The sequence below is a fragment of the Grampus griseus genome, assembly GCF_964374135.1.
Source record: "Grampus griseus genome assembly, chromosome: 6".
Taxonomy (NCBI): domain Eukaryota; kingdom Metazoa; phylum Chordata; class Mammalia; order Artiodactyla; family Delphinidae; genus Grampus; species Grampus griseus.
The window spans coordinates 7,086,811-7,111,605 of record NC_139000.1 but is presented as its reverse complement, the minus strand read 5'-3'; the positions used below and the strand labels follow the sequence as shown (position 1 = coordinate 7,111,605).

The following is a 24,795-nucleotide window of genomic DNA, read 5'->3' as shown; positions in this document are numbered from 1 at the left end:
TCCGCGGACCGCTCTCCATCCGCGCTCCGGCCACAATCCATGGCCAAGCAGTTGCTTCGGGGCGGCTTGACCCTGGCGCTGGGTGCAGGGCTGGGTGCAGCCGCCGAGGGCTGGCGGCGGCGGGCGGACGCACGGGCGGCGCCGGGGCTGCTGAGCCGGCTGCCCGTGCTGCCTGTGGCGGCGGCGGCCGGGCTTCCCGCCGTGCCCGGGGCTCCGACGGGCGGCAGCCCAGGGGAGCTGGCGAAGTACGGGCTGCCCGGGGTGGCGCAGCTCAAGAGCCGTGAGTCGTACATGCTGTGTTACGACCCGCGCACCCGCTGCGCGCTCTGGGTGGTCGAGCAGCTGCGGCCTGAGAATCTCCGCGGCGACAGCGACCGCCGCTCCTGCGACTTCCACGAGGACGACTCAGTGCATGCGTATCACCGCGCCACCAACGCCGACTACGGGGGCAGCGGCTTCGACCGCGGCCATCTCGCCGCCGCCGGCAACCACCGCTGGAGCCAGAAGGCCATGAACGACACCTTCTACCTGAGCAACATCGCGCCCCAGGTATCGCCTGCGACCCCTGCCCCGGCGGCGGAAGGCGAGGCCACCGCTCGCCTCTGAGCCTCGATTTGCTCCTCTGCAGATAGGAAAGCTACCGAGTGCGCGCCTTACGCCAGGCGCCTGGCTGAACACACCGCGCGCCGCAGGCGGAAGGGACGGAGCGGTGGGGCGCTGAGCACCCACTCTGCACTCTGATCTTAACCGAGGGCCCCCGGGCGCCTCCCTGATCTTCAGTTTCCTTGTCTGTAAAATGGGGATAAAACTGTTATTCACCTACCTCGTGCAGAGGCGCTGAGGAACTGAGGACACCATGCACGTAAAAGTACTGAGCACACTTTCTGGCCCATGACAAGCATTCAGTAAATACCGGCTATAATGAGGGAAGTGATTCTCGGAGAGACAAAGTGACTGGCGCAGTGTCACAGTGGGAGGAGACCCAGGCAGCCTGCCTAGAGAACCCTGAGCTTTCAGCCATTGTCCTACCCTGCCTTCCTTCCAGGAGTAAAAGGAAAGAGCTGCATGCAGTGGCCGTTAGTAGCAGTCGCTGTGCGCCTGGACTAGCCGCCCTACCTCTAGCCCTGTTCCCACCAGGGCCTGACACCCACGTGGAGACGGATGTCAGGCTCTGAGTGAGGCTTGTGAGGTCCTAGCCTCTCTGACCTGACTGTGCTCACCCAGGAGCACAGTCCCCTACCCATCTGACTAGACGCCGTGCTGAGGACTGGAGAGCTCAAGTGGTGGAGTCAGGAGCAGATTCCTGACCTTCCCCGCTGAGCTCTGCATGCGGTTCAGACTAGGAAAAGGAAAGGAGAGATGGTTGGGAGAGCTGGTCTTCCCATGAGCCCCTGGGGGCAGTGGGCAGGCCTGTTTCTATCTGGGAGGTTCCCTCCTTTCCTTCATATGGCTCTTTGGAGCTGAGAAACAGCTCTGAGACCTGGGATGCTAGTTCTCCCGCTCTAGCTGGACGAAAGTAGCACCTCCTTGAGCTCTATCCAGGCCCCACCCATGTGACTGTGTAGGCTAAGTGACTCTCCTTCCATGAACCCGTTTCCTCCACCTGCTTGTTCCCACCCCCCACCCACGCTGGAACTTTCTGGCACCATGCCAGTGCCAGCCCCTCAGGGCCTGGGGCAGCCCTCTAACTGCAAGTGTTCCAGCCAGTCTCACTGAAGGCCACTTCTCCTGCCAGGTGCCCCACCTCAACCAGAATGCCTGGAACAACCTGGAACGGTACAGCCGCAGCCTGACCCGCACCTACCAAAATGTCTATGTCTGCACGGGGCCTCTCTTCCTGCCCAGGTAAGGCTAGAGCTGGGGGGCCTGGGGACACCAGCACCTCCCAGTCATCCCGTCCAGGCTCCCCCCAGGCTCTGTGTCAACACCGCCAGGTCCCCACTCATCTGGTTTCTTGGCGAATCTGTCCATTCCCTGTCTCGGGATCCCCAGTTCTACTCCACAGAGACCTTTGGGGTACCCACCTAGACATCTCCTCTGCCCGTGGGCACCAGGCCCTGAGTCTGCCCTGTTCCTCTCTCCTGTGTCATTTCTTTTCACATCCACCTGACTCTGTGTTCTGCGCGGGTAGAAACGCTTGCACTAGGCTCTCGCCTTCGGTCTCCCCTACTTGGAGCAGCCTTCCCCTATGCTTCCCCTGGAGCCAGGTTTGAACTCCATCTCTCTGACCCTGAGCCTTTACTCTTGTCCCTCTGCAGCCCAGCCTCCCAGGTAGAAGGGACTGAGCTCTTCGGAGCTTCCTTGGTGATTTTCTAGCCTGCTGAGCACTGGGATGACTGAGGCTAGAGGTTGTGGCCACACAGCTGGCTCTGCCTGGGCTGGAATCCAGGCCCTGTCACCTCATTTCTTGGTGCAGTGGGCAAATGAACTCAACATCCTCTCCTGTAAAATGGGGATAATACCCATTAGCTACCACATGGTTGTTTAAGGCACAAAGCGGGATGGTGGATGTCACCGTAGTAAGGGCTCAGCACAGGCCTGCTGAGGCGCTGGCTGGGACACTGATGTACTTTGATTAGCAAGTGCCTCCTCTGGCCTGCTGAAATGGAGCGGACGCCGTGGAGGCTTAGCCTGAAGTCACCCATCCGGTGCTCCGGGCACCTGCTCTGCCCTAGGCCCTGTGCTGGTGCTGGGAATTCCGCTGCCACAGCCCTGCCCATTTGGTGCCCACCCTCCACAGGGAGAGACAGACAGTAATCGAGGGTCCACACGGATGAATGTGAATGAAGGCCTGATTCTTTCTGCAGCGTTTATTGCCACCACCCACTCTACCTGACCCAGTGTTGGACATGAAGAAAACAGGGGAAGAGTGACTCTCTACCCTGCAGGGAGCTCCCAGCCTCCTGGGGGAGCCAAGCAGGGCAAAGAAGCCTCACGCTGAGGGGTGGTCCTGCAGGTTGACACAAGCTGGAGGTCGGGTCAGGGAAGGCTCCCTGGAGGCGGTGGCCTTGGGTCTGACCAAGTCCCCCAGGAGCCCTAAAAGGCCATGTGTGCCTGGGTCTGCCCACAGGACTGAGGCTGATGGGAAGTCCTATGTGAAGTACCAGGTAATTGGCAAGAACCACGTGGCAGTGCCCACCCACTTCTTCAAAGTGCTGATCCTGGAGGCAGCAGACGGGCAGATCGAACTCCGCTCCTATGTGATGCCCAACGCGCCTGTGGATGAGGCGGTCCCGCTGGAGCGCTTCCTGGTGCCCATCGAGAGCATTGAGCGGGCCTCAGGGCTGCTCTTTGTGCCAAATATCCTGGCACGGACAGGCAGCCTTAAGGCCATCACTGCAGGCAGCAAGTAAGGGCAGCCCCAGCCAGACTGTGGGGTCGGGGGGACTGGGTCGAATTAAAGGTGTTCATTTTTGGAGACAAGTCTTTGGTGTGTCTGTCCCAGGTGACCCGTGGGAACCTCTGGCTTCACCACTGTTTCTGTGCCGTCTTGGGCCCGACAGAACCTTCAGCTGGGCCGGACACCCGCGTGGGTGAGGCCAGGCTGCAGGGCAGCCAGGGAGATGAGGATGGCTTCCTGGAAGAGAAGCACAGCAACAGGCTGGGGCCTGGGAAGCTAGCAGGTGCCCCACTGCCCAGGACCCAGCCCCTTGGGGTATGCTGCCCTCAGCAGGGCCTGGGGTAGGGGGGTTATGAAGCACAGGCCCAGCTTCATCCTGCAAATCTGTCACTGGCCAGGAAAGGGCCTCACCTCTCTGCTTCTAGGTATCCTCCTCTGTAAAATGGGGATGATCGTAATAGCTGCCTCCCAGGATTGGGGAGCGGGAGGGGCAGGTGACGGGCAGGGAGGGCCCTCTGTGTAGCTGTCGGAAGGGTGGGAGCAGGGATTCCTGCTTGGGAGGCTGTGGCTGGCAAGCGTGCGACACCTGGCCCTGGCAGGGCTCTCAGGGACAGGTAGACTGAGGCTGTCCACCTGTTTGGTCACCACCCTTTGAGACCAGTGGAAGCAGTGGCACCTTCCCCCAGGAAGTGCCCACAGGTACAGCGTTCTGTGCTGCCCTCAGAAGTGGCTGCCCAGGTGGAAAGCTCTCAGAGCTGGTCGCATCCTGTCCCCCATGGGACAGAGGTGCCAGAGAGGAGGGCTGCCCTGCCCACCAGGGTCAGACACGGGGAAGTGGAACACGGAGCGTATAGCTAAGGGAACAGGCCTAGAGCAGGGATGGGTGGGGTCTCCTGGGTCAGCCAGGTGCTCCTGGAGCAGCTGGATGGGCACCAGCACCCAGGATTCCCAACTCCCAGCCCACTCTCAACTTGTCCCTGCTGCAGTTCTGCTGTGGTGAGAGCTAAAGGGGGCGAGGAGGCCTAGAGGAGGCTGGCTCAGGGCAGCCCTGGGCGGGGTGGGGGACGGGAAGAGGGTTGCAACGCCCCCCTTTGGACGGACCCCAAGGCTCCAGCCCCTGCGGGTGGTGAGCAGGCTGGGCCTGGAGGTCGGGGAGGCGGGCGGGCTCACCTCTGTGCGGATGGTGCGGCTGCCCTGCTTGGGGCAGGTGTTGACGTACCGATCGAAGAGGACACTGGGCTCAGCCACCTCCAGGTTGGGGTCAGCATCCACTCCAGCTTCCAGCCCTTGGAGGCCCCCAAACACCACGAGAGCGTGCCTGGCGCCCACAGGAGGGGGTCACTGAGTGCAGCCCCCAGGGCTCTCAGCCCCCCATATGCGCAGGGGCCCGGTCCGTACAACTCTGCCCCCACCAGTCCCGTCCCCTGCTGCGTTCCTCCTCCCCTGGCTGGACCCACCTGAAGTTGGGAAGCTGGACGGAGGCCACGTCTGAGCCTCGCTCTGATGTCCCAATGGTCAGGTCATAGCCGTCCTGGAAGGGGGCCTCAGCAAACACAGCACCTGCGGGGGAGGCCAGCTCACTGGGGGCTCTGTACCCCACAGGCCACTGCCACTTGGCTGCGCGTACGTGTTGGGGGGCGTGGTTTAGGTAAGAGAGCCACAGCCAGGCCCCTCACTCTTGCTGGGAAGTCAGCGATGGAACAGGCAGAGACCGTGCGTGTACCAGCTTGGGGAGACAAAGCAGAGGGTGGGGAGGAAGGAGCTCCAAAAGCAAGTAGTGGACCTCTGACTTATCTGGCCCTTTTGCCCCCATTCCCGACCCCATGGCAGACATTATTAAAGATGCTTTTCCTCAGAAGTCCTTAAAAGCATTCCAGGCAGTGCACTCAAGGAGACCAAGGCCCAGAGAAGGAAAGGCACTTGCCCAAGTCACACGGCAAGTGAGTAGGGTTAGGACCCCGGCCTGACTTTTGGGTCAAGCAAGGCTCTCTGTGGCCTCCCAGAGAGAGAGGACGGATATTCACAGGAGGAAGCTCTGTCCTTACTGAGGCAGGAGGCCAGGCGGACCGTGTAGCCCCAGTAGAGACCAGCTTTGGTGCGAGGGTCCTGTGACGACACGACTTTTCCACGGTAGGTCTTGCATTCTGGAGGGGAAGCAGACAGGCTGTGAAGACGGGGCGAGGGGACAAGGAAGTGGCTCCGAGCCCGCAGGCGGGCCAGGCTGGGGACGCTTTAGGGTACCTGGGAGCTGCTGCTGGTTCAGCCGCACCGTCACCCGGAGTCCAGGCTCCAAGTGCTTGTCGATCTTCACCTCCTGGGAAGAAGCCAGAAGAAACTGGTGCTGTCCCCCGCAGGAGAGCGGGGGTCGCTGCTCTCCCAGACACAGGGGCACCTCAGGGGTCCAGGTCACCCTTCGAGCCCCGCTCCCCGGCACCTGGGCCAGACCTGCTCACAGAGACTATTCTTTTATTATTAATTAATTAATTAATTTTGGCTGCATTGGGTCTTCGTTGCTGTGCACGGGCTTTCTCTAGTTGCAGTGAGCCGGGGCTACTCTTCGTTGTGGTGCACGGGCTTCTCATTGCAGTGGCTTCTCTGGTTGCAGAGCACGGGCTCTAGGTGCACGGGCTTCAGTAGTTGTGGCTCTCGGGGGTCTAGAGCTCAGGCTCAGTAGTTGTGGCGCATGGGCTTAGTTGCTCCGCGGCATGTGGGATCTTCCCGGAGCAGGGCTCGAACCCGTGTCCCCTGCATTGGCAGGTGGATTCTGAACCACTGCGCAACCAGGGAAGTCCAAGAGACCATTCTTGCAAAACGACTACTGCAAGACACTGGTCCAGGCCTGGCACAGAGTAGGAAGTATTTCATGAGTAGATTAAATCCCAGTTTCCTACATTTTGGTGGCTATGCCACTTACTAGCTATAGCAGTTTGAGTGGTCACTTAACCCCTCTGAGCCTTAGTGTCCTAATCGTCAAACAGAAGATGTTCCATAAATAATACCTGTTGTTACACTGCACAGGGCCTGGCATGAAGTAAATGCTGACTACATGGGAGCCTGTGAGGAAGGACACTTGATGTTTGTGTTTTGTCCCCATTTTAGTTTTTTTTTTTCCCCCCACCGCGCTGCACGGCTTGTGGAATCTCAGTTCCCTGACCAGGGATTGGACCCACGCCCTCGGCAGTGAAAGCATGGAGTCCTAATCACTGGATTATGATGGAATTCCCTTGTCCCACTTTTGAATTCAGGATGGGACACTTTCTCTTTTGCGGGTTTCACATTCATTTCTCTCTTCATCTGGGTCTGGGTCATCCGGTTCTGTTTTTAGCCAGTTACCTCAGATCTGTTCTTTTTGAGGGGAGGGGATCCTCCTCTGTTTAAATGTTTCTGCCTCCTTCTCTAGGAGACTTAGGGTTAATAGGTGGCAAACGAATGCTCCGAGCCCCAGCTTGGCAGCGCTCCGGAACAGCCCCAGAGGCATCGTGAACTTGATTTTCCCGGGTTTTCTTTTGGTTTGTTTTTCGTATAAGGACTATCTTCTGTTGATTTGATTTTTCTAAAACAGTAAATTTTGCTCCTGGCTTTATCTGTTGAGCCCCATTTTAGGTACTTCTCTGGCCCAAATCTGCATCAATGGGGGACTGGCAGGCAGAGATGCCTGGGGCCAGGGCTCTCCACCCATGTGCCCTCCGTAGCCAGGGTGTGTCTGGGAAACGTGTCTCGACACACCCTCCAATTCCTACCTTCTTCATGCCACAGTTGACAAAGGAGCCCTGGCCCGGCCGGGTGGGCCGGTCCACCACGATGCCCTCTCGGAACTCGGATTCCTCATCCTGACGCATGTGGTGAGGGCTGTCCAAGGGGTTCAGGAGCCCTGTGGTTGGGGAGGGCCAGGAAGATTCTGGGAGGTGCAGAGGCACACGGAGGGGTGGAAGGTAAGGCTGGGAGCCCTGGTTCAGGTTCCAGCTCTGCCACAGATCTGCTGCTTCTCACCAGCCACAGGCCTTGCCCTGCCTGGGCCTGCTTTCCCAACTGTCCCATGATTTCTCAGGGTCTGGGGGATGATCCATGGGAAAGGGGGGTCAGGCCCCCACAGCCTTACCTGCAAACTGTAGATCCTGATGCTTGGGGAAGAATGCTTTTCTTAGGTACCTAGGAAAGGACGCAGATCTCAGGGAGGCCACCTCCCATCCGACCTGCACCGTGACCACCCCTCCCACATGCTCTGGCAAGTCTGTCCTTCATGCCCTTACTGGGGACACTCCAGGTACTGCAGGATCCGGGCCAGCTGCACGCATGCCTGCCCCTTCTTGCCGACTCCCCTGAATTCCCCCTCCACAGTCCTGGAGAGAGAAAGATAGGGCTCAAGCCCACCGGGTTTCCTTCAAGAGCTCCTCCCCCCAGTATGACCTCTGCAGCACCCCTGCTTTGCAACTCAACCCGCCAGGGTTACAATGGGGGCATTCAGACGGGATCCGCAGCCCAGGCAAGTAGGCAGGGAAAAAAGGGAAGCCCAGCCAATCATGGCAGCCCCCCCCTTCTCCCTGAGCCCCGGGGCCCGCTGGATGGTCCCTCACTTGGCATCTTGGCCCTCTTCATCAAACACCACAATCTCATCCACGCAGAAGATGGTGCAGGCTCTAGCAATCTGGCCAGCCAGGTAGGTGCGAAGCTCGGGCGACTGGGCGTTGTCCAGGATGGAGCCCGGAAGGGCCACGCTCAGGGTGTAGTGCCGCCCTGGGCAGGACAGGGGTGTTCATGGTCAGCCAGAGAGGCCAGGGCCATCCCTCCCCTCCCTTGCTCTAATCCCAGGGCCCAGAGTTAGAGAATTTTCCTACTGTGAGGAGTTTTGAGCCAAGCAGCATAGATCCAACTCCCCTCTCTGGGCCTTAATCTCCCCAGGAAGAAAATGGAATCAGAGGTCTCCAGGACTCCCGTAAGAAGGGCATACCACTGGGCCAGGCAAGGGAGCGGTTAGAAGAACTGACCTATATTCACATCCTCTGCCCCCTACCACCTCAGTTCCCCAGGCGTCAAATAGGGATGATAATGAGTTAATATTTATTCTTAGTGCCTTTTATATGTGCACAGTTAACCAATAACCCTAGGAAGCAGGTATACCATGATCCCGATTGAGAGGTGGGGAAACTTCAGCCCACAGAGGTCAAATATGTGACCCAAGGTCACACAAAAGGCAGGACAGCTGGCTTCAGAGGGACCACCACACTTTCCCTCCCAGAGTTGTCCAAAGGGAGCCACAGGAGATAAAGGGCTTTCCCGGTGTCAGACAGCTGACATGCTCAGTTTCTGTCCCCACTGTCACCATCATCACTGGTAACCACTGGGCTTACAGGGTACAATATGGCCCCCTGACCCTCCAGACCTTTGGGTCTGGCCGAGGAGGAAAGATACAACTTGTTAGGGTAGATCCAAATGTACGAACACGGAAGGACATCCAGGATACAATGTGGGATGAGAAAAAACAGCTCCAGGAGTGTGTGGATAAAGCAGTCTCAACTTTCGTAAAACTGTATCTATATACCTCCCTACCTATATATAAGTGGGTGTTAACATAGCTGGAGAAATGTTAACTGCAATGTTTGCTGGGATTTTTCCTTTCTTTATTGTTTTCTGTATTGTTTGGGGAGTTTTGTTTTGAGCATGTATTATTTAATGAGAAAAAAGAGACATTCTTATTATGAAATCAAAATACTTAAATGAAAAGTGAAATTAAAGCACACAGTGATCAATAAAAAAGGAAAAAAATTAACTATCATTACAATGATGAGGTTCTAGAGGCATAAAGTGATGATATATGATGCTTACCCTCCACAGAATCGAAATCTACCTAAGTAGGAAGTTAGGACTCAGTTTTCTGGGTCCCTCCCGTTCTCTGAGCCTCATTTTCTCCATCAGGACAAGATGTCTGGACCCACTGGCCCCTAAGGGCCCTTCCAGCTATAACATTCTCTGCCCTACCGAGGACCCAGCTTGCTCACCCCGATCCTCCCTCTGGGCAGCTGCCTCCTCCTCCTGCTGTCGCTTTGCCTGTTCCTCCTGCACTCGCTGCCGCTCCAGTTTCTTCACCATCTTGAGATCCTTCCACTTCTTTTTCTCCTCTTTTTCTGGATAAGAGGACATCCCGATTGGTGGAGGGAAGAGGGACTTGGACGTGAGGAGGACTTGGAGCAGTCCAGGAGGTGATGTCCTCTCAGTAGGGGCAGCCTGGGCTCTCCAGTGCTGCTGAGACAGCAGCCAAAGGAGCCTCCCAGGGCTTCTGGCCCCGTGTTCTCCATTTTGGGTACTGTGGGACCTAGAGGGGCCAAATCTGGTGGCTTTTCCCCAAGATTCAGCTGTGCACTGATGGAGTGGCCTCGGGGAGAGGTGAGCACAGACGCTCATCTCCCCATCTGAGCCCACCGCCCCGGTCCCTTACTTACTCTGTTGCTTCCATTTTCGCCACTCCACCCTCTGGCCATGTTCACCCTGGAGTAGGGGTGGGAGGAGATATAGGAGTGAGGCTGAATGGTCACACCCGAGAGGAGGTCCCACTTGCTGCTCCACAGCTGTCCCCTCTCTTTAAATGGAGGTGGTGAGGAAACGAGGGAACCCTCCCCCCGCCCCCCACGCCACACTCCTGCTGCCCAGAGAAAGCGTCAGGAGGGCAGGGACCTGTCGTACCCCAGTGCCTGAGACCACACCTGGCACACAGTAAGCATTCAATAAATTGTTTAATGAGACAATTAAACAATTAATGAGACAATTAAACAATTAATGAGACAATTCCTGGAGAGAAGAGGAAACAGGTTCAGGGGGACAGGACCTGCCCACTGTCGCCCTGGTGTCAGAAGAGATACGCCACGAAAGGGCTCGGGATTCCGAGCCGGGTCCGGTCTTCTGAATCCGGGCCCCGGGCAATGAGTTACCCAACGCAGTCCCGGCTCTGACTCGAACCCCGGCTCCCACCTCCGGTTCTCATCTGGACAGGGGTGCTTGAGGCCATGAGCATGCGGAACCTCGGGGACTCGGGCCGCGGAGCAGCGACGAGCAGGGAGCTAGAGGTGCGGCCAGGCCCCGCCACGGGCCCCCAAGCGGCTCTTTCTCTTGCCTCCACCCCGCGCCCTGCCGCGGGATCCCACATCCCTCCACCTACCGGGCCGCAGGGCCTCTTCCTCCCGCGCTCCGCCATGTTAGTCGCACACCGTCGGCCCCGCCCAGCCAATCAGACTCACCCCTTCCGCCAACACCTCCTCCGAGCCGTCCAATCGGAGAGCCAATGGCGTGCGAGGGCGCGGCCTATGCTCCGGGCTGAGGGAGCGTGTGGGCCTGGGACTGGCTCCTGGGGGCGGGCTCCCGGGGGTGGGCGGGGCTCATCGCAGGCCTGGGTGTCCAAAGACGCACGGTATCCGGTTCTCTCCTGAACCCTTGGACGATAGGAAAGCTACCCTCTCTCCTCCCGTCGGGCGCGAAACTCAAAGCTCAGCTTGGTTTTACACATGGGGACCCTGAGGCCCAGAGCTGGAGTGTGATTCAGAGCTGGCAATAATTTAATCCAATTATCTTATAGATTCGTTCATTTACTCTCTTTTAATTATCAGACTTTACTTTTTTAGAGCAGATTTAGTTTTACCGAAAATTGAACAGATAGCACAGAGTTCACATAACCCCCACTCAGTTTCTGTTGTTCACATGTGTTAATGTGTACATTTGTTATAGTTGATGAACCTATATTGATGCATTGTTCACAGTTTACATTAGGGTTCACTCTTTGTGTTGTACATTCTAACAGTTTTGACAAATGCATAATGTCATATATCTACCATTACAGTATCATACAAAATTGATTCACTGCCCTAAAATCCTCTGTGCTCCACCTACCTCCCCCACCCCTCAAGCCCCTGGTAACCACGGGGACCCTGATCTTTTTTACTGTCCCTATAGTTTTGCCTTTTCCAGAATGTCATATAGTTGGAATCAGACAGTATGCAGCCTTTTCAGACTCCCTTCTTTCACTAAGCAACATGCATTTAAAGTTCCTCTAAAGTAGGAGATAGATGGGCCCCTGGGCTGGACAGCTGGGGTTTGTCAAGTGGAGTAACACTGAAGCTCTGTTCTCACCCAGATGCTCCAAGGTCAAAGCTAGCGGCAGAAGCTGAGCTCTGCTGAAGTAAAGAGATAAGATAACCACTCCTGAGGTCAAGGAAAACTTCCTGTCTGGACATGTGCAGGAAGGCTCCTTGGGGGTCAAAAAGGGAGGGGGCACCACCCCATAATAAGTGGACATACACACACAGGCCTCTGCGGTGGAATCCATCTTAGCAAAAAGTTGCACACGCAGCTTGGGGAGGGTCCTAGGACCAGTCATGTGTGAAAAAAGAAACGAGATAATTGGCCAAAGGTAAACAAAGACCAGGAAGAACTGTCCTATATAAGTGATTTAAATCGCCTCTTTACTCCACTCCTCCCCATTAGAAAGGATGCCCACACCCTTTCTCTCTGGGTGTGTATTTCTGCCTAGCTTCGACTTAAATAAATAAACTGTTTCTCTGTGTGCTTTCCCATAGTGCTGTGTCTCTAATAATAAACTCTGTACCTGTTTTTTTACAGTTTTTGCCTCCTTGAAACATTCTTGCTCTCAAATGGGGGAAAGAGCCAGGGCCACTTTGCTTCTAGCCTCTAGCCCCTGGTGCTCTAGCGGCTAGGATTCCTGGTTTTCATCTGGGCTACGCAGGTTCAATTCCTGGGCAGGGAAATAAGACCTCACTGCTGTCTCTCCGAGATCACCTCCATATCTTCTAATGGCTTGATAACTCATTTCTTTTTCTTTTACAGTAGGTTGAAGATATAATTTTTAAAAATTTATTTATATTTATTCATTTATTTGGTTGCGCCAGGTCTTAGTTGCGGCTCGCCGACTCCTTAGTTGTGTCATGTGAACTCTTAGTTGCTACATGCATGTGGGATCTAGTTCCCTGAGCAGGGATTGAATCCGTGCCCCCTGCACTGGGAGTACGGAGTCTTAACCACTCCACCACCAGGGAAGTCCCCGATAGCACATTTCTTTTTACTGCTGGATACTATTCGTTGTATGGCTATGCCACTGTGTGTCTATCCATTCACCTTTTGAAGGACATTTGGTTGCTTCCAGTATTTGGCAATTATGAATAAAACTGCTGCAAATATTCATGTGCAGGTTTTTGTGTGGACATGAATTATCAGCTCATTTGGGTAAATAGCTGGAAGTCTGATTGCTGGATCCAACAGTAAGACTATGTTTAGCTTTGTAAGAAATTGCCAAACTGGGACTTCCCTGGTGGTCCAGTGGCTAAGACTCCGTGCTCCCAATGCAGGGGGCCCGGGTTCAATTCCTGGTCAGGGAACTAGATCCCACATGCTGCAACTAAGAGTTCGCATGCCGCAACTAAAAGATCCCACACGTGGCGACGAAGATCCTGTGTGCCGTGACTAACACCCGGCGCAGCCAAATAAATAAATAAATAAAAAAGAAATGGCCAAGCTGTCTTCCAAAGCGGTTATACCAGTTTGCATTCCTACCGGCAAGGAATGAGATACACTTTCTTTTTTAAATAATAAATTTGAGTCAATATTCATTCAATCAACAAATACTTATCAAGCAGATCCTATTTTGAGGCTGGAACTCCCTGTGCTAACCGCCAGGGACACAATGGTAGGGAAAGCAGATACTGATCTGGAGTTTACAGCCTAGTAGAGGAGAGATTCATTTCTAATTCAAAGTGTGTGTTATCATTACAGGGCTTGTGTTTATTTCACCGTTCCCCCGCTCTCCCCTATCTGAATGAAAGGCAAAGTCATTTATGCATCTCAGGTTGGCTGAGGTTACTCAGTCTAAGATCTGGAATCTCTGTAGAGCCACAGATTTGAGTTATGGGCAGATTCTGGATTGGTTCATGAGACATGAAACCTTTGGTCAGGGTGGTTCTATCCAAGAGATCTATGGGTTTACCCCATTGAGGACTTGCTTATCATCAGGCTATGTGTAGTATGGCAAAGGGGCTCCAACCCTGAGCTTCTGAGTTGTTATTTTGTTTCACAATCTTGACTTTGGAACAGTGATAGTATTACAAAGTCATAGTTGGGAAAGGAAGAAGTGTCCTGGGACTTCCCTGGTGGTCCAGTGGTTAAGACTCTGCACTTCCAATGCAGGGGGTGCAGGTTGGATCCCTGGTCCGGGAACTGAGATCCCATGTGCCGCCTGGCCAAAAAGTAAATAATTTTAAAAATTAAAAAAAAAAAAAAAAAAGGAAAGTGTCCTGTCATAACACCAAGTATGTTCCAAACAGCAATTCTCTGACACCAGGTGGGTGTCCTACACTTCAATTAAATTCTGACAAGTTGCCACAGACCTCATAGGTTAAGGTATTAGTCCCACAAGACTGTCTCCCACTTCAGATGTCAGCAGCAAGTGGGGTCACCAGCCACCCCCACTTCTGCCTGGCCGACTACAAATTCCGGCATTTCCATGACCACCCCCCAGATTCAATAATTTGCTGAAACAATTCACAGCCCTCAGGAAAGCGCTATACTTACAATTAGAGTTTCATTAGAGAAGATAACAACCCAGGAACAGCCAAATGGAAGAGGTACATAGACGAAGGTCTTGGGAGAGGGGGGTGCAGAGGTTCCATGCCCTCTCCGGATGGGCCACCCTACCAGCGCATCGATGTGTTCACCAGCCCAGAAGGTCCTTGAGCCTCAGTGATTCACGGTTTTTATGTGGGATTTTATTACATATGCGCATCTGATTAAATCATTAGCCATGTGACTGAACTCAATGTCCAGTCTCTTTTCCCTCCCTGAGGTCTGGGTTTGAGGCTGAAAGTTCTGACCCTCTAATCACATGGTTGAAGGGGTTCATTTTGAATAACAAAAGACACTACTAACACTCATGAAATTACAAGGGTTTTAGGAGCTCTGTGCCAGGAACCAGGGACAAAGACCAAATGTATTTTATTATCCTATATGTTCCCATCAGCTCCCCAATTAAATATGTGATATGAGCAAAACCCATGAGCTTGCTATGCAAATGCAACTTCAAGACAATTCCCCAGCACCACCTTCCAAATGATTTCAGGAGTTGTGTTGCTTTCCAGTGGGAGGCCCACCCCTGGGATCAAATCTCATTTCTACCTTTTACCAGCTGGATGGCCTCAGGTAAGTCCCCTCACCTCCAAAGCGGTTTCCTCACCTGTAAAATGGAGGCAGTAACTCCTGTCTCAGAGGGTCCTTTAATGAGATGGTGCGCATCCAAGTGCCCGGCATACAGGGGTGAGCAGTAAATGTTAGGGGAAACATTCCTTTCCCCTTCTGTCTAATTCTGTAATCCCTGGCAATCCTGGCCTGGACTCTGATCCCTGTGGGGTGTGACTGTCCGAGTCTTCCCTGTTAGACACTCAACTGAGGCCCCCATCACACACACACACACACACACACACACACACACCACCACCACCACCACCACCACCACCACCACCACCACCAACAACAACAACAACAACGGTAACACATACCATCTGAGCCCCTAGGCCTGGTTTTACCATTAACTAACTGGGTGGCCTCAGACAAGGTCCAAGTCCCTGCCCTTCTTTGGGCCTCAAAACACATTTGTACAAAGAGAGTCTGGGATCTGAGGTTCAGGGAGGTGGGAGTTGCCTTCCAATCTGACTAAGCCCCCATCTGCAATCAGCACCAGGGTGTGAAGCAGAGAGAAGCGGCCAATAACAGTTTGAATAACTTAAAACTTTATTATGGGCAAAAGTACTGGCTTGAAGAGTCAAGCCTAAGGGCAACTTTCCAAAATCAAGCTTAGATAAGGAAAGGGAGGGATGCCTGAGGCCTGGCTGGGGCCAATGCAAGGCTGGGGCCAGTGCAAGGCTGAGGCCAGTGCTAAGACCCAAGGTCAGTACACTATTGAACTCTGCCCTCTGAGTCCCAGCTGAGTCTGGGGAGGCCAGAGGGGACCCAAGACCATATAGCCCAGCACAGGGAGGACCAGGGAGAGGCCCCGGTCAGGCCTCCTTCACCTCTGCAACAGGAACACAGCTATGTGCCATGGGGAAGTGCTCCTGACTGTCCCAAGACCAAAACGGGGGGCTCTTCCCTGAGGTTATTCTGTGTTACAGAGAAGAGATCCTCCAGTACCATCTACCCCCAACCTGGGAATGGCTGAAACCTGGACAAAGACAGAGCCCTGCAGAGTGTGCAGGGAGCAGGCAATGCAGGGCCCAGGGGGTGATGTCAGGGCCTGAGCTCATCCTTCCACTTCTGTAGCTTCTTGTCCATGGCCTGGAGCGTGGATTCATCCTGCACCAACACAGATTGGTCCTACCCCTCTCCCCACACCCGCAGGAGGCATGGGGAGGCTTGGGGAGGTCTTCCCTCCTCCAGGCCTGTCCTTTACCTTCATGAAACAGAAGCGGATATAGTGGTCAAAGAGCTTCTGATGTGGCACGCTGTAGAAGATGGAGACCGGGATGGCCATCAAGCCCTGTGGAGGAGGAAGCCCATGTCTCAGCGGCCCCACAGCCCAGCAGGCCTCTGGGGGGCTCCAGGGGGTCAGAGATGTTCCGTGATGAGACAGGAGAAGGAAAATTAGTTCAGTGCAGCACCTCCCAGTGCTGCATCAAGGGCAGAGGAAAAGCATTCCAAATCATCATTCCAAGCCAGGCAGGTCAGGGCAGAGCCATAGAATAAATAAGTCTTAGGGAATTCCCTGATGGTCCAGTGGTTAGGACTCTGCGCTTTCACTGCTGAGGGCGCGGGTTCAATCCCTGGTCGGGGAACTAAGATCCTGTAAACCATGTGGCACGGCCAAAACAAAAAAAACGCCACAAACAAGCAAAAAAAAGAAATAAGTCTTAGAGTCGTAGCTCTGAGCTGGATGGACCTCAGAGTTAATGGGCCAGCTCCTCACTGTACAGATGGGAAGACTGAAGCCCTGAGAGGGCAAGAATTCCTGCCAGCCCACAAGGCATATTTGAGCAAACTGAAAACAGGCTTCCCATTCCTTGAAGTGGATGCAACCCTGTGCCACGGCTCAAGGCAGAGGACTGGCTGGACTTTGGCGCATCAGCCCCCTGGTCAGGCACCCTTAGCAGTGCACAGCCTGTAAAACATACACAGCGGCCCTGGCAGAGGCCCAGCCCACCTTGTTCTTGATCATCCACTTGACAAAGCGTCTGTCGTAAGGCTCATCTGCAGCTCCAGGCAAGTTGGGCATCTTGCTCTCTGGGGGACAGAGGCCAGGCTGAGCCCTGAGCAGCCTCCAGGGCCCTGTACCTGGCCCAGCCCGGCCAGTCCCACTCACTGAATTCCGAGATGTCTGTGATGAGGAAGTAGCTGCCCTGGGGGATCACGGGCCTCAGGCCTACAGACTTCAGGCTCTGTATCATGTGGTCTCGGCAGCGCTGTATGGCCTGTGGGAGCTGCACAAAGTAGCTGCTGGGTTGGCCGAAGTGCAGTTGCTCCCGCTCAAAGCTCTGGGCTACTGCAGCCTGGGGAGGGCGGAGGGACAGGCAGGTCAGGTGTGACCTGACCTTGGAGCCAGCCCGGACTCCTTTCTTGCCCCCCCTCACCTGGGCCTGTGTGGGACAGTGGAAGACGGAGTTCTGGTGCACGGTGCGCAGGTGCTTCAGCAGACTCTCCGGGCCTAGGACCCAGCCCACCTGGACCAGCAACATAGGTAGGAGGTGAGGCTCTTCGGGGCCTGACCACACCCCTTCTGGATTTCCAGGCCAGACTCGCCTACCAAGGATTGTAGAGGGGGGGTTCACCCCCGCCCTCGTTGACTCACCTTCCAGCCTGTGGCGCTGAAGGTCTTGCCAGCGCTGCCAATGGTCAGGGTGCGTTCCCACATGCCAGGGAGGGTGGCTGCCCAAGGCCAAAGCAAGCAGCTGCTGAGATGGGGGTGGGGGCAGGGGAGGGGTGGGGGCTGGACCCCAGCAGGCACTCAGGCTCTCAACGCTCCAGGCTCCACCATGTGCTAAGCTACTCCCACGACTTATTTGAGCTCACCCTCATGACAACCCTGGGAGGCAGATGCCATGTGTTCCCCTGTCCTCAGAGAGGTGAAGTCACTGCCCCAGGCCACCTGACCTGTGTGGGTCTAGACTCCTCAGTCCTAATCAACAGGCCTGCGCTGACACCCAGACTGGGCTCAAGGCCCTGCCACAAATGTCCAGGGGTACGGGGGCACCCTGGCCGGCTCGGCTCACCGATGCTGACGTGCTGGCACCCGTCATAGACCAGCCACTGGTAGACCTCGTCGGTGATACACACCACGTCATGCTGCTGGCACAGGCTGGCCACCAGCTCCAGTTCTGCCCTGGAGAACACCTGCAGGGACCATCCCCAAACAGAGAGGCCTGCTTAGAGAGATGAACAGACAGGGCCAGAGCCGGTGCTGAGGGCTTTTCTGTCCCATCCTATCCCTGCAACAGTGACCCTGTGAAGTTGGTTGTGAGATAACAGAAAATACACACATATATATATATATATGTGTGTGTGTGTGTGTGTGTGTGTATACATATATACATACATATATATGTATGTATATATGTATATATATATACATACACACACACACACACACACACACATATATATATATATATATATCTGCCCCAATTCCTGGCACAGAACTCCTAAAACCCTTGTAAATTACTAAGTGGTAAGAGCACTAGAAACATCTTTTGTTCTAATATTTGCTCTTTGATCCTGACCTAGACACAGGGCTCTGGAAACTCTTGTAAATTCCTAAGTGATAAGAGCACTAGAAGTGGACTTCCCTGGTGGCGCAGTGGTTAAGAATCCGCCTGCCTTCAATCCCTGGTCTGGGCAGATCCCACATGCCGTGGAGCAACTAAGCCTGTGCACCACAACTACTGAGCCTGTGCTCTAGGGCCCGTAAGCCACAACTACTGAGTCCCCGTGCCACAACTACTGAAGCCCACACGCCTAGAACCTGTGCTCCACAACCACAACAAGAGAAGCCACCGTAATGAGAAGCCCGCGCATGGCAACAAAGAGTGGCCACTGCTCGCCGCAACTAGAGAAAGCCCGTGCACAGCAACGAAGATCCAACGCAGCAATAAATAAATAAATAAATAAATTTATAACCAAAAAAAAAAAAAAAGAATCCGCCTGCCAGTGTGGTGGACACAGGTTCGAGCCCTGGTCCGGGAAGATCCCACATGCCACAGAGCAACTAAGCCCGTGCGCCACAACTACTGAACCTAAGCTCTAGAGCCCGTGAGCCACAACTACTGAGCCCACATGCCACAACTACTGAAGCGCACATGCTCTAGGGCCCGCATGCCACAACTACGGAGCCCGAGTGCTGCAGCTACTGAAGCTCGCACACCTAGAGCCTGTGCTCCGCAACAAGAGAAGCCACCACAATGAGAAGCCCATGCACCGCAACAAAGAGTAGCCCCCACTCGCTGCAACTAGAGAAAGCCTGCACGCAACAACAAAGACCCACTGCAGCCAAAAATAAATAAATTAAAAAAAAAAAAAGAGCACTAGAAGCATTTTTGTTCTAATGAGGCAACTCTAAGTGGGCTCTTGGATTGGGGCTGATCATCAGAAAGACGAAGCCATATTGGAAGTTTGGAATTTTCTCCAGAGAGGGCAGAGGGGCTGGAAATGGAGTTGATAATTGAAACCTCCATAAAAATCCCAATAGGACAGGGTTCAGAGAGCTTGCAGGTGGGTGAGCACATCCAGGTACCAGGAGCTTGACACACCCCAGCTCCACAGGGACAGAAGCACCTGTGCTCGGGAACCTCCCAGACCTCGCCCTACATGTCTCTTCATCAGGTTGTTCATCTGTATCCTTTATCGTATCCTTTAATAAACTGGTAACTGTAAGTAGGTGTTTCCCTGAGTCCTGTGAGCCACTCTAGCAAATTAATTGAACCGAGGAGGGGGTTGTGGGCACCTCAGATTTACAACCATAGGTCAGCAGCACAGGTGACAACCTCGACTTGTGATTGGTGTCTGGAGTGGGGTGGGGGGCAGACTTGTGAGACTGAGCCCTTAACCTGTGGGATCTGACGCCATCGCCAGGTAGACAGTGTCAGAATTGAATTAAATTGAGTTGACTTGTGGGACACCCAGCTGGTCTCACATAATTACTTAGTGTGGGAAAAAAACCCACATATCTGGTGTCAGAAGCGTTTTGAGTGTGATAATGGTGTGACAGTAAAGGAGAGACACAGGTGGAAGCCTGGGTCTTCCTTCACATCAGTTCTGTCATGTTCCCATTTTCCAGACGAAAAACTGGAGAGGTGAAGTCACTGGCCCAGGTTCATGGGGAAGTCATGGAGATGTCCAGCCCGCTCCACCACCCGAGGCCTGATACCTTCCCTGGGGATCCCTGCCCCAGGCCCTGGGACCTCTGGGAGCTTCGGTCCTCAGAGCCCATCGCAGGTAGTCCTCCCACTTCACAAAGAAACTGAGGCCCCATGGCAGCACAAGAGTAACAGAGCAGGGACGTGAGCCAATCTGGAGGGGTCCCCGGAGGAGGTCTCTCAGGTACCTTTCCCAGGGGGTTGTTGGGTGTGTTGAGGATAAGGGCTTTAGTGCGAGATGTGAACTTGCTGGCCAGCTCCGTGGGGTCCAGCTGCCAGTTGCTGCTGGAATCCAGTTCCCCATCCTGGTTGGGGCTCTGCAAGAGGAGGTGGGAGGGGGTGGCAATACTTACCCACATGACTTTCATCTCTAGAAAGTCAGCCTTCCTCCCCCCAGGTATCTCTCCCCACTGTCTCTCCTCTCGGGCTCTGGACACCCCTCTCCTCATCCTGGAGAAACTGCCCTCCTTCACTTCCTTCCTTCTTTCCCACCTCCCAGGGTTCAACCCAGCACACTCCTTGGACCCCTCTGCCCACCCACATCCCAACCAGCATCCTTACCAGCTTCAGGGACACAAACACAGGGCGACCCCCTGCCATCAATGTCATGGGCTCATAACAGTCAAAAAAGGGCTCGATGATGATGACCTGGTACAAGGATCAGATTGGCTGGGGTCGGCACCACCCTGACCCTTCACCCCCACCCAGCCCTGGCCTTGCCCACTCACCTCGTCTCCTTCGTCCACCAGGGCCTGGAAGGCGGTGAACAGGGCCCCATAGGCACCCACAGTCACCAGCACGTTCTTGAGCGGGTCTATGTCCTGTCCCAGCAACTTCCCGAAGAAACTGGCCAGGATCTTCGTCAGGGGTGGATAACCCTGCCGGGACAGCAGGGGTCAGCGGCCTGGTTCAGCCTGGGCCCACCCTCCCACTCAGATGCATCCAGGCAATTCTAGCATCTTCCAGCAGCAAGCCTTGGGGCAGAGTCAGTTCCTGTGGGGTGAGTTCTTTCATCTCCATCGCCAGCACATGCCATAAAGCCTGCTCTGTGCCAGGCCCAGCATCCAGGGCTGGGATCAGTGGGAAACCAGACAGAGTGTATGCCTTCGTGGAGCACAGTGCAACAGAGCCCTCAAAATAGCAGGAACTCCACACTTTAAACACCTCCCTCTAAGTTTAAGTAGTACTTTTGTGCCATCTAATCCTCTTGGCAGCCTTGCAAAAGAGGTATTATTTGATCCCCACCATTTGACTGGTAGAAAAACAGTGAGCCAGAGAAAGAAAATGACTTTCCCAAGGTCATGCCAGTTGAAGTGCAGGAACAGGACTTTATGTTGCAGCTTTGGAAGCACCCCACTTTGAGAGGAAGATTGGATCTGTACGCTTGTTTGTTGAGGACACTTATAAAACACTCCAGGCTGGGCCTCCCTGGTGGCACAGTGGTTGAGGGTCCGCCTGCCGATGCAGGGGACACGGGTTCATGCCCCGGTCCGGGAAGATCCCACATGCCGTGGAGTGGCTGGGCCCGTGAGCCATGGCTGTTGAGCCTGCGTGTCCGGAGCCTGTGCTCCGCAACGGGAGAGGCCACAACAGTGAGAGGCCCACATACCGCAAAAAAAAAAAACCCAAGCAAACAAACAAACAAAAAAAAAACACTCCAGGCTAAGCCAAGGGACTGAAACCTAAGGTCTAGAACTTAACTAAATAATTCACTAAACCAGAATTGACTACATAAAAATGAAAAATTTCTGTACACCAAAATATCCCATGAGCAAAGTTAAAAGACAAAGAGAGGAACACTGCAACATAAGAGAAAGAAATAAGATATTTAATATATAAAGAGCTCTTTCAAAGCAATAAGACAAAGATATACACCCAAATGAAAAAAACGAGGTCAGGCATGAAAGAAAAAGTCCTGAGGCCCAATATGTACATGAAAAGAATGAACATTCCTGCCAGCTCTGAGACCAGCCTGTTGGTGGGTATGTGAGTAAACCTTACTAGAGGGCAATCTGACAATATCCAGCACAGGCTGAAATGCTTACACCCTTTGATTCTCTAGTTTTACTTCTTGGGATATATCTGAGAGAAATATTCACATATGTGTACAAAGGGATACACAAAGAGATATTCACTGTGGCATTGCTTAATAGTGAGATAACCAAACCAGATCATCAGTGTAGGGCTGGGTAAATAGATTATGGCACATCTAGGCAATCGGATACTATGCAGCCATCAAAAAGAATGAGGCTACTGGAGTACATATACACAATGGAATACTACTCAGCTATGAAAAAGAATGAAATAATGCCATTTGCAGCAACATGGATGCAACTAGAGGTTATCATACTAAGTGAAGTAAGTCACAAAGAGAAAGACAAATACCATATGATATCACTTATATGTGGAATATAAAATATGATACAAATGAACCTATCTATGAAACAGAAACAGAATCAGGGATATAGAGAACAGACTGGTGGTTGCCAAGGGGGAGGGGGATGGGAGGGGGTTGGATGGGGAGTTTGGGATTAGCAGATGCAAACTGGTATATATAGAATGGATAGACAACAAGGTCCTACTATATAGCACAGGGAACTATATTCAATATCCTATGATAAACCATAATGGAAAAGAATATGAAAAAGAATGTGTATCTGAGTCACTTTGTTGTACAGCAGTAATTAACACAACATTGTAATTCAACTATACTTCAATAAAAAATAAATTAAAAAAAAGAATGAGGCTGTTTTGACATGGAAAGATGCCTATGTCATACTATTTAGTGAAATAAGTTATAGAACATTACTAGAGTATGAGTCCATTTGTGTTAAGAAACACAAATCTCACGTGTGGGCATGTGAATGTGTGTGTGTTTATACAAGCATTTTTAAAAGTTAAAAGTTCAGGGGACTTCCCTGGTGGTGCAGTGGTTGAGAGTCCGCCTACCAATGCAGGGGACACGGGTTTGGGCCCTGGTCCGGGAGGATCCCACATGCCGCGGAGCACCTGGGCTCGTGCACCACAACTACTGAACCTGTGCTCTAGAGCCCGTGATCCACAACTACTGAGCTTGCGTGCCACTACTACTGAAGCCCACGTGCCTAGAGCCCGTGCTCCGCAACAAGAGAGGCCTCCACAGTGAGAAGCCCGCGCATGGCAACGAGGAGTGGCCCCTGCTTGCAGCAACTAGAGAGTGCCCAGGTGCAGCAATGAAGACCCAACGCAGCCAAAAATAAAATAAATAAATTTATAAAAGTTAAAAGTTCAAAAGTCTAAACACTCAGCAAAGTAGCAAACCATTAGCAGTGGTTATCTCTGGGTGGTGGCACTGGAGGGAACTTTCCCCCAGGGCGATGAGATGCACATCAAAGTTTAAGAAACGCTCCAAGGCGGCAAATATTTACTCTGTGGTTCTTCACAGAAAGACTTCGGATTTAGAGTCAAAACAATCAGCAGCTTGTCTTTCAGGGTTAAGCTTAGGTGTCACCTCCTTCAGAAAGCCCTCCCTGATCTCCCAGGTCTCATTCCCTCCTTCTTGCTCCCAAGTACCCCATTCTCCTCCATCACAGCATATCAGCTACCTTTGTCTTCTGCTATTGTTTTGGGTTTTGGTCTGCTTTTCCCACTAGACCATGAGCTCCTGGCTCACGCTTTTTTACCTGTCTTTCCCCCAGACCATGAACTGTTCCAGGGACTGGAACAAAGGAGACAGTCAGTGAACACTGAACCATGGCCAGACTGAATTCCCGGGGCTCTGCCCCATGAACCCTGACACTCAGATGGGCCTGCTGCCCAAAAAGATCTGCTCTGTCCTCCCCCGGGACCTCCTCAGAGGTCCATGTCCAGGGACCCCTCCAGAGGGGCTGGTAGACTCACAAATGCCTTCGTGTACTGGTTGAGCATGAAGTCCCCACTGACAGCGTGCTGAAAGGCTTCCACGGCGAAGTCTGGGGGTGCGAAGTCTGGGAAGCCTTGGCCCAAGTTCACGACATCAGCCTCACTGGCCAGTTTGACAAACTCCACCCTGGGCAACAAATAGAGAGTGGGTACCAGCCCAACCCTCCACCCCGACCTGGACTTCCGCTTGCTTCCAGGGCAGGGTGAGCAAGGCGTTGGGTTCCTTCTAGAAAAACTGCATAATCAGCATCCACCCTGGTCCGGAGATCTGTTCGTGGTCATAACTGGTTCCATGCTGATCACATGTCTTAGCCCAGGGGCTTTCCAACTTTCCACCACGATCCATAGTAAGAAATCACTTTTACATCCCAAGCTCTGTAGAGCACAAACATGGACTCAACTTTCTCCTTCCGGTGTGATCCACTGCAGTATTTCCCATCCTATTCTACTCTAGTCAGTAGAAATACTTGTTGAGCGCCCCGAAATGGATTTCATGACCCGTTCATGTGTCTCTCAGCACCACACTTTGAAATGCTTGCTCACATCATCTCTGATAGTCTATGAGGCATGTTCTGCTCCTTGATCACAGGGGGGACGGAGAAGCTGGGGTTCGGGCGACTTGCCCAACGTCTCCCAGTTAGCACTGCCAGCCTTTGGTGTCTGAAGCACCAGTTCTGCGCTTGACGATTACCCTGGACAGACTGGGGCCTGCCATCTGCCGTCTCTGGCCCCTGACCACCTTTCTTCTGGCCCTGCCTAATGGCTACCTGTTCAGGGAAACTGGAAGAGAGGCTGAGAGGCTGAAGAGGCTAGTATGCGGTTCCAGGTTGGTTGGGGGCAGAGGGGTCAGGCTGGGTGGAGTTGAATTTGCATAACAATAAATATCATTATGTCTAAAATTGGTCATTTTCTCTCCAGAGCGCCACAGTGTCTCTGAAGACAGAGTTGCTGAAGCTCAGAGAGGCCAGTGACCTGCCCAGAGTCACACAGCCGCTAAGGCAGAGCTGAGATGCAAAATCAGGTGGTGGATGTTCCATGGTGGCTGGGACAGGGGAGCCAGGCTCCAATACCCTATGGAGACCAGCTGCCCTGTGGGTTGGGCCTCTAGGGTCCTGATCCTCAGGCCACCACCCTGGGGTCAGCAGGAACCTGGGACCTTTCATGGCC

At 53.5% G+C, this 24,795-nt stretch overlaps 3 protein-coding genes across 7 annotated transcripts in view; 1 reads left to right on the top strand and 2 right to left on the bottom strand.

Annotated features, from left to right (window-relative positions):
- Positions 1-39: 39 nt before the first annotated feature.
- ENDOG (endonuclease G) lies at positions 40-3,423 on the top strand (the record flags this gene model as incomplete). The annotated part of the gene is made up of 3 exons (XM_082657094.1): positions 40-549; positions 1,736-1,845; positions 3,071-3,423. The coding sequence occupies 3 exons, from the start codon at positions 40-42 to the stop codon at positions 3,351-3,353; spliced, it is 903 nt and encodes a 300-aa protein (XP_082513220.1). The 3' UTR covers positions 3,354-3,423.
- A 15-nt stretch (positions 3,424-3,438) lies between these two features.
- SPOUT1 (SPOUT domain containing methyltransferase 1) lies at positions 3,439-10,626 on the bottom strand. Its single transcript, XM_082657093.1, has 12 exons — positions 10,491-10,626; positions 9,778-9,823; positions 9,337-9,462; positions 7,915-8,074; positions 7,591-7,680; positions 7,440-7,489; positions 7,081-7,211; positions 5,582-5,654; positions 5,386-5,484; positions 4,798-4,900; positions 4,511-4,658; positions 3,439-3,577 (listed from the first exon to the last, which is right to left on the bottom strand). Exons 1-12 carry the CDS (start codon positions 10,524-10,526, stop codon positions 3,509-3,511), a joined length of 1,131 nt encoding a protein of 376 aa, XP_082513219.1. The 5' UTR covers positions 10,527-10,626; the 3' UTR covers positions 3,439-3,508.
- Positions 10,627-15,095: 4,469 nt separating this feature from the next.
- Positions 15,096-24,795, bottom strand: part of LOC309824302 (kynurenine--oxoglutarate transaminase 1) — a 33,293-nt gene continuing 23,593 nt past the window's right edge. For 3 of the 5 annotated variants that reach the window (XM_082657090.1, XM_082657087.1, XM_082657091.1), the window contains 11 exons: positions 23,608-23,755; positions 20,457-20,606; positions 20,290-20,376; positions 19,917-20,045; positions 17,590-17,710; positions 17,169-17,245; positions 16,951-17,040; positions 16,683-16,869; positions 16,524-16,603; positions 15,777-15,863; positions 15,097-15,679 (listed from right to left, as the gene is read on the bottom strand). In XM_082657090.1, the coding sequence (XP_082513216.1) occupies positions 15,614-15,679; positions 15,777-15,863; positions 16,524-16,603; positions 16,683-16,869; positions 16,951-17,040; positions 17,169-17,245; positions 17,590-17,710; positions 19,917-20,045; positions 20,290-20,376; positions 20,457-20,606; positions 23,608-23,755 (1,222 nt within the window). In that variant the 3' untranslated portion in view covers positions 15,097-15,613. Of the gene's footprint in view, positions 15,680-15,776; positions 15,864-16,523; positions 16,604-16,682; positions 16,870-16,950; positions 17,041-17,168; positions 17,246-17,589; positions 17,711-19,916; positions 20,046-20,289; positions 20,377-20,456; positions 20,607-23,607; positions 23,756-24,795 lie in introns of all 5 variants that reach the window. The other 2 variants (XM_082657088.1, XM_082657089.1) reach the window with 2 other exon arrangements.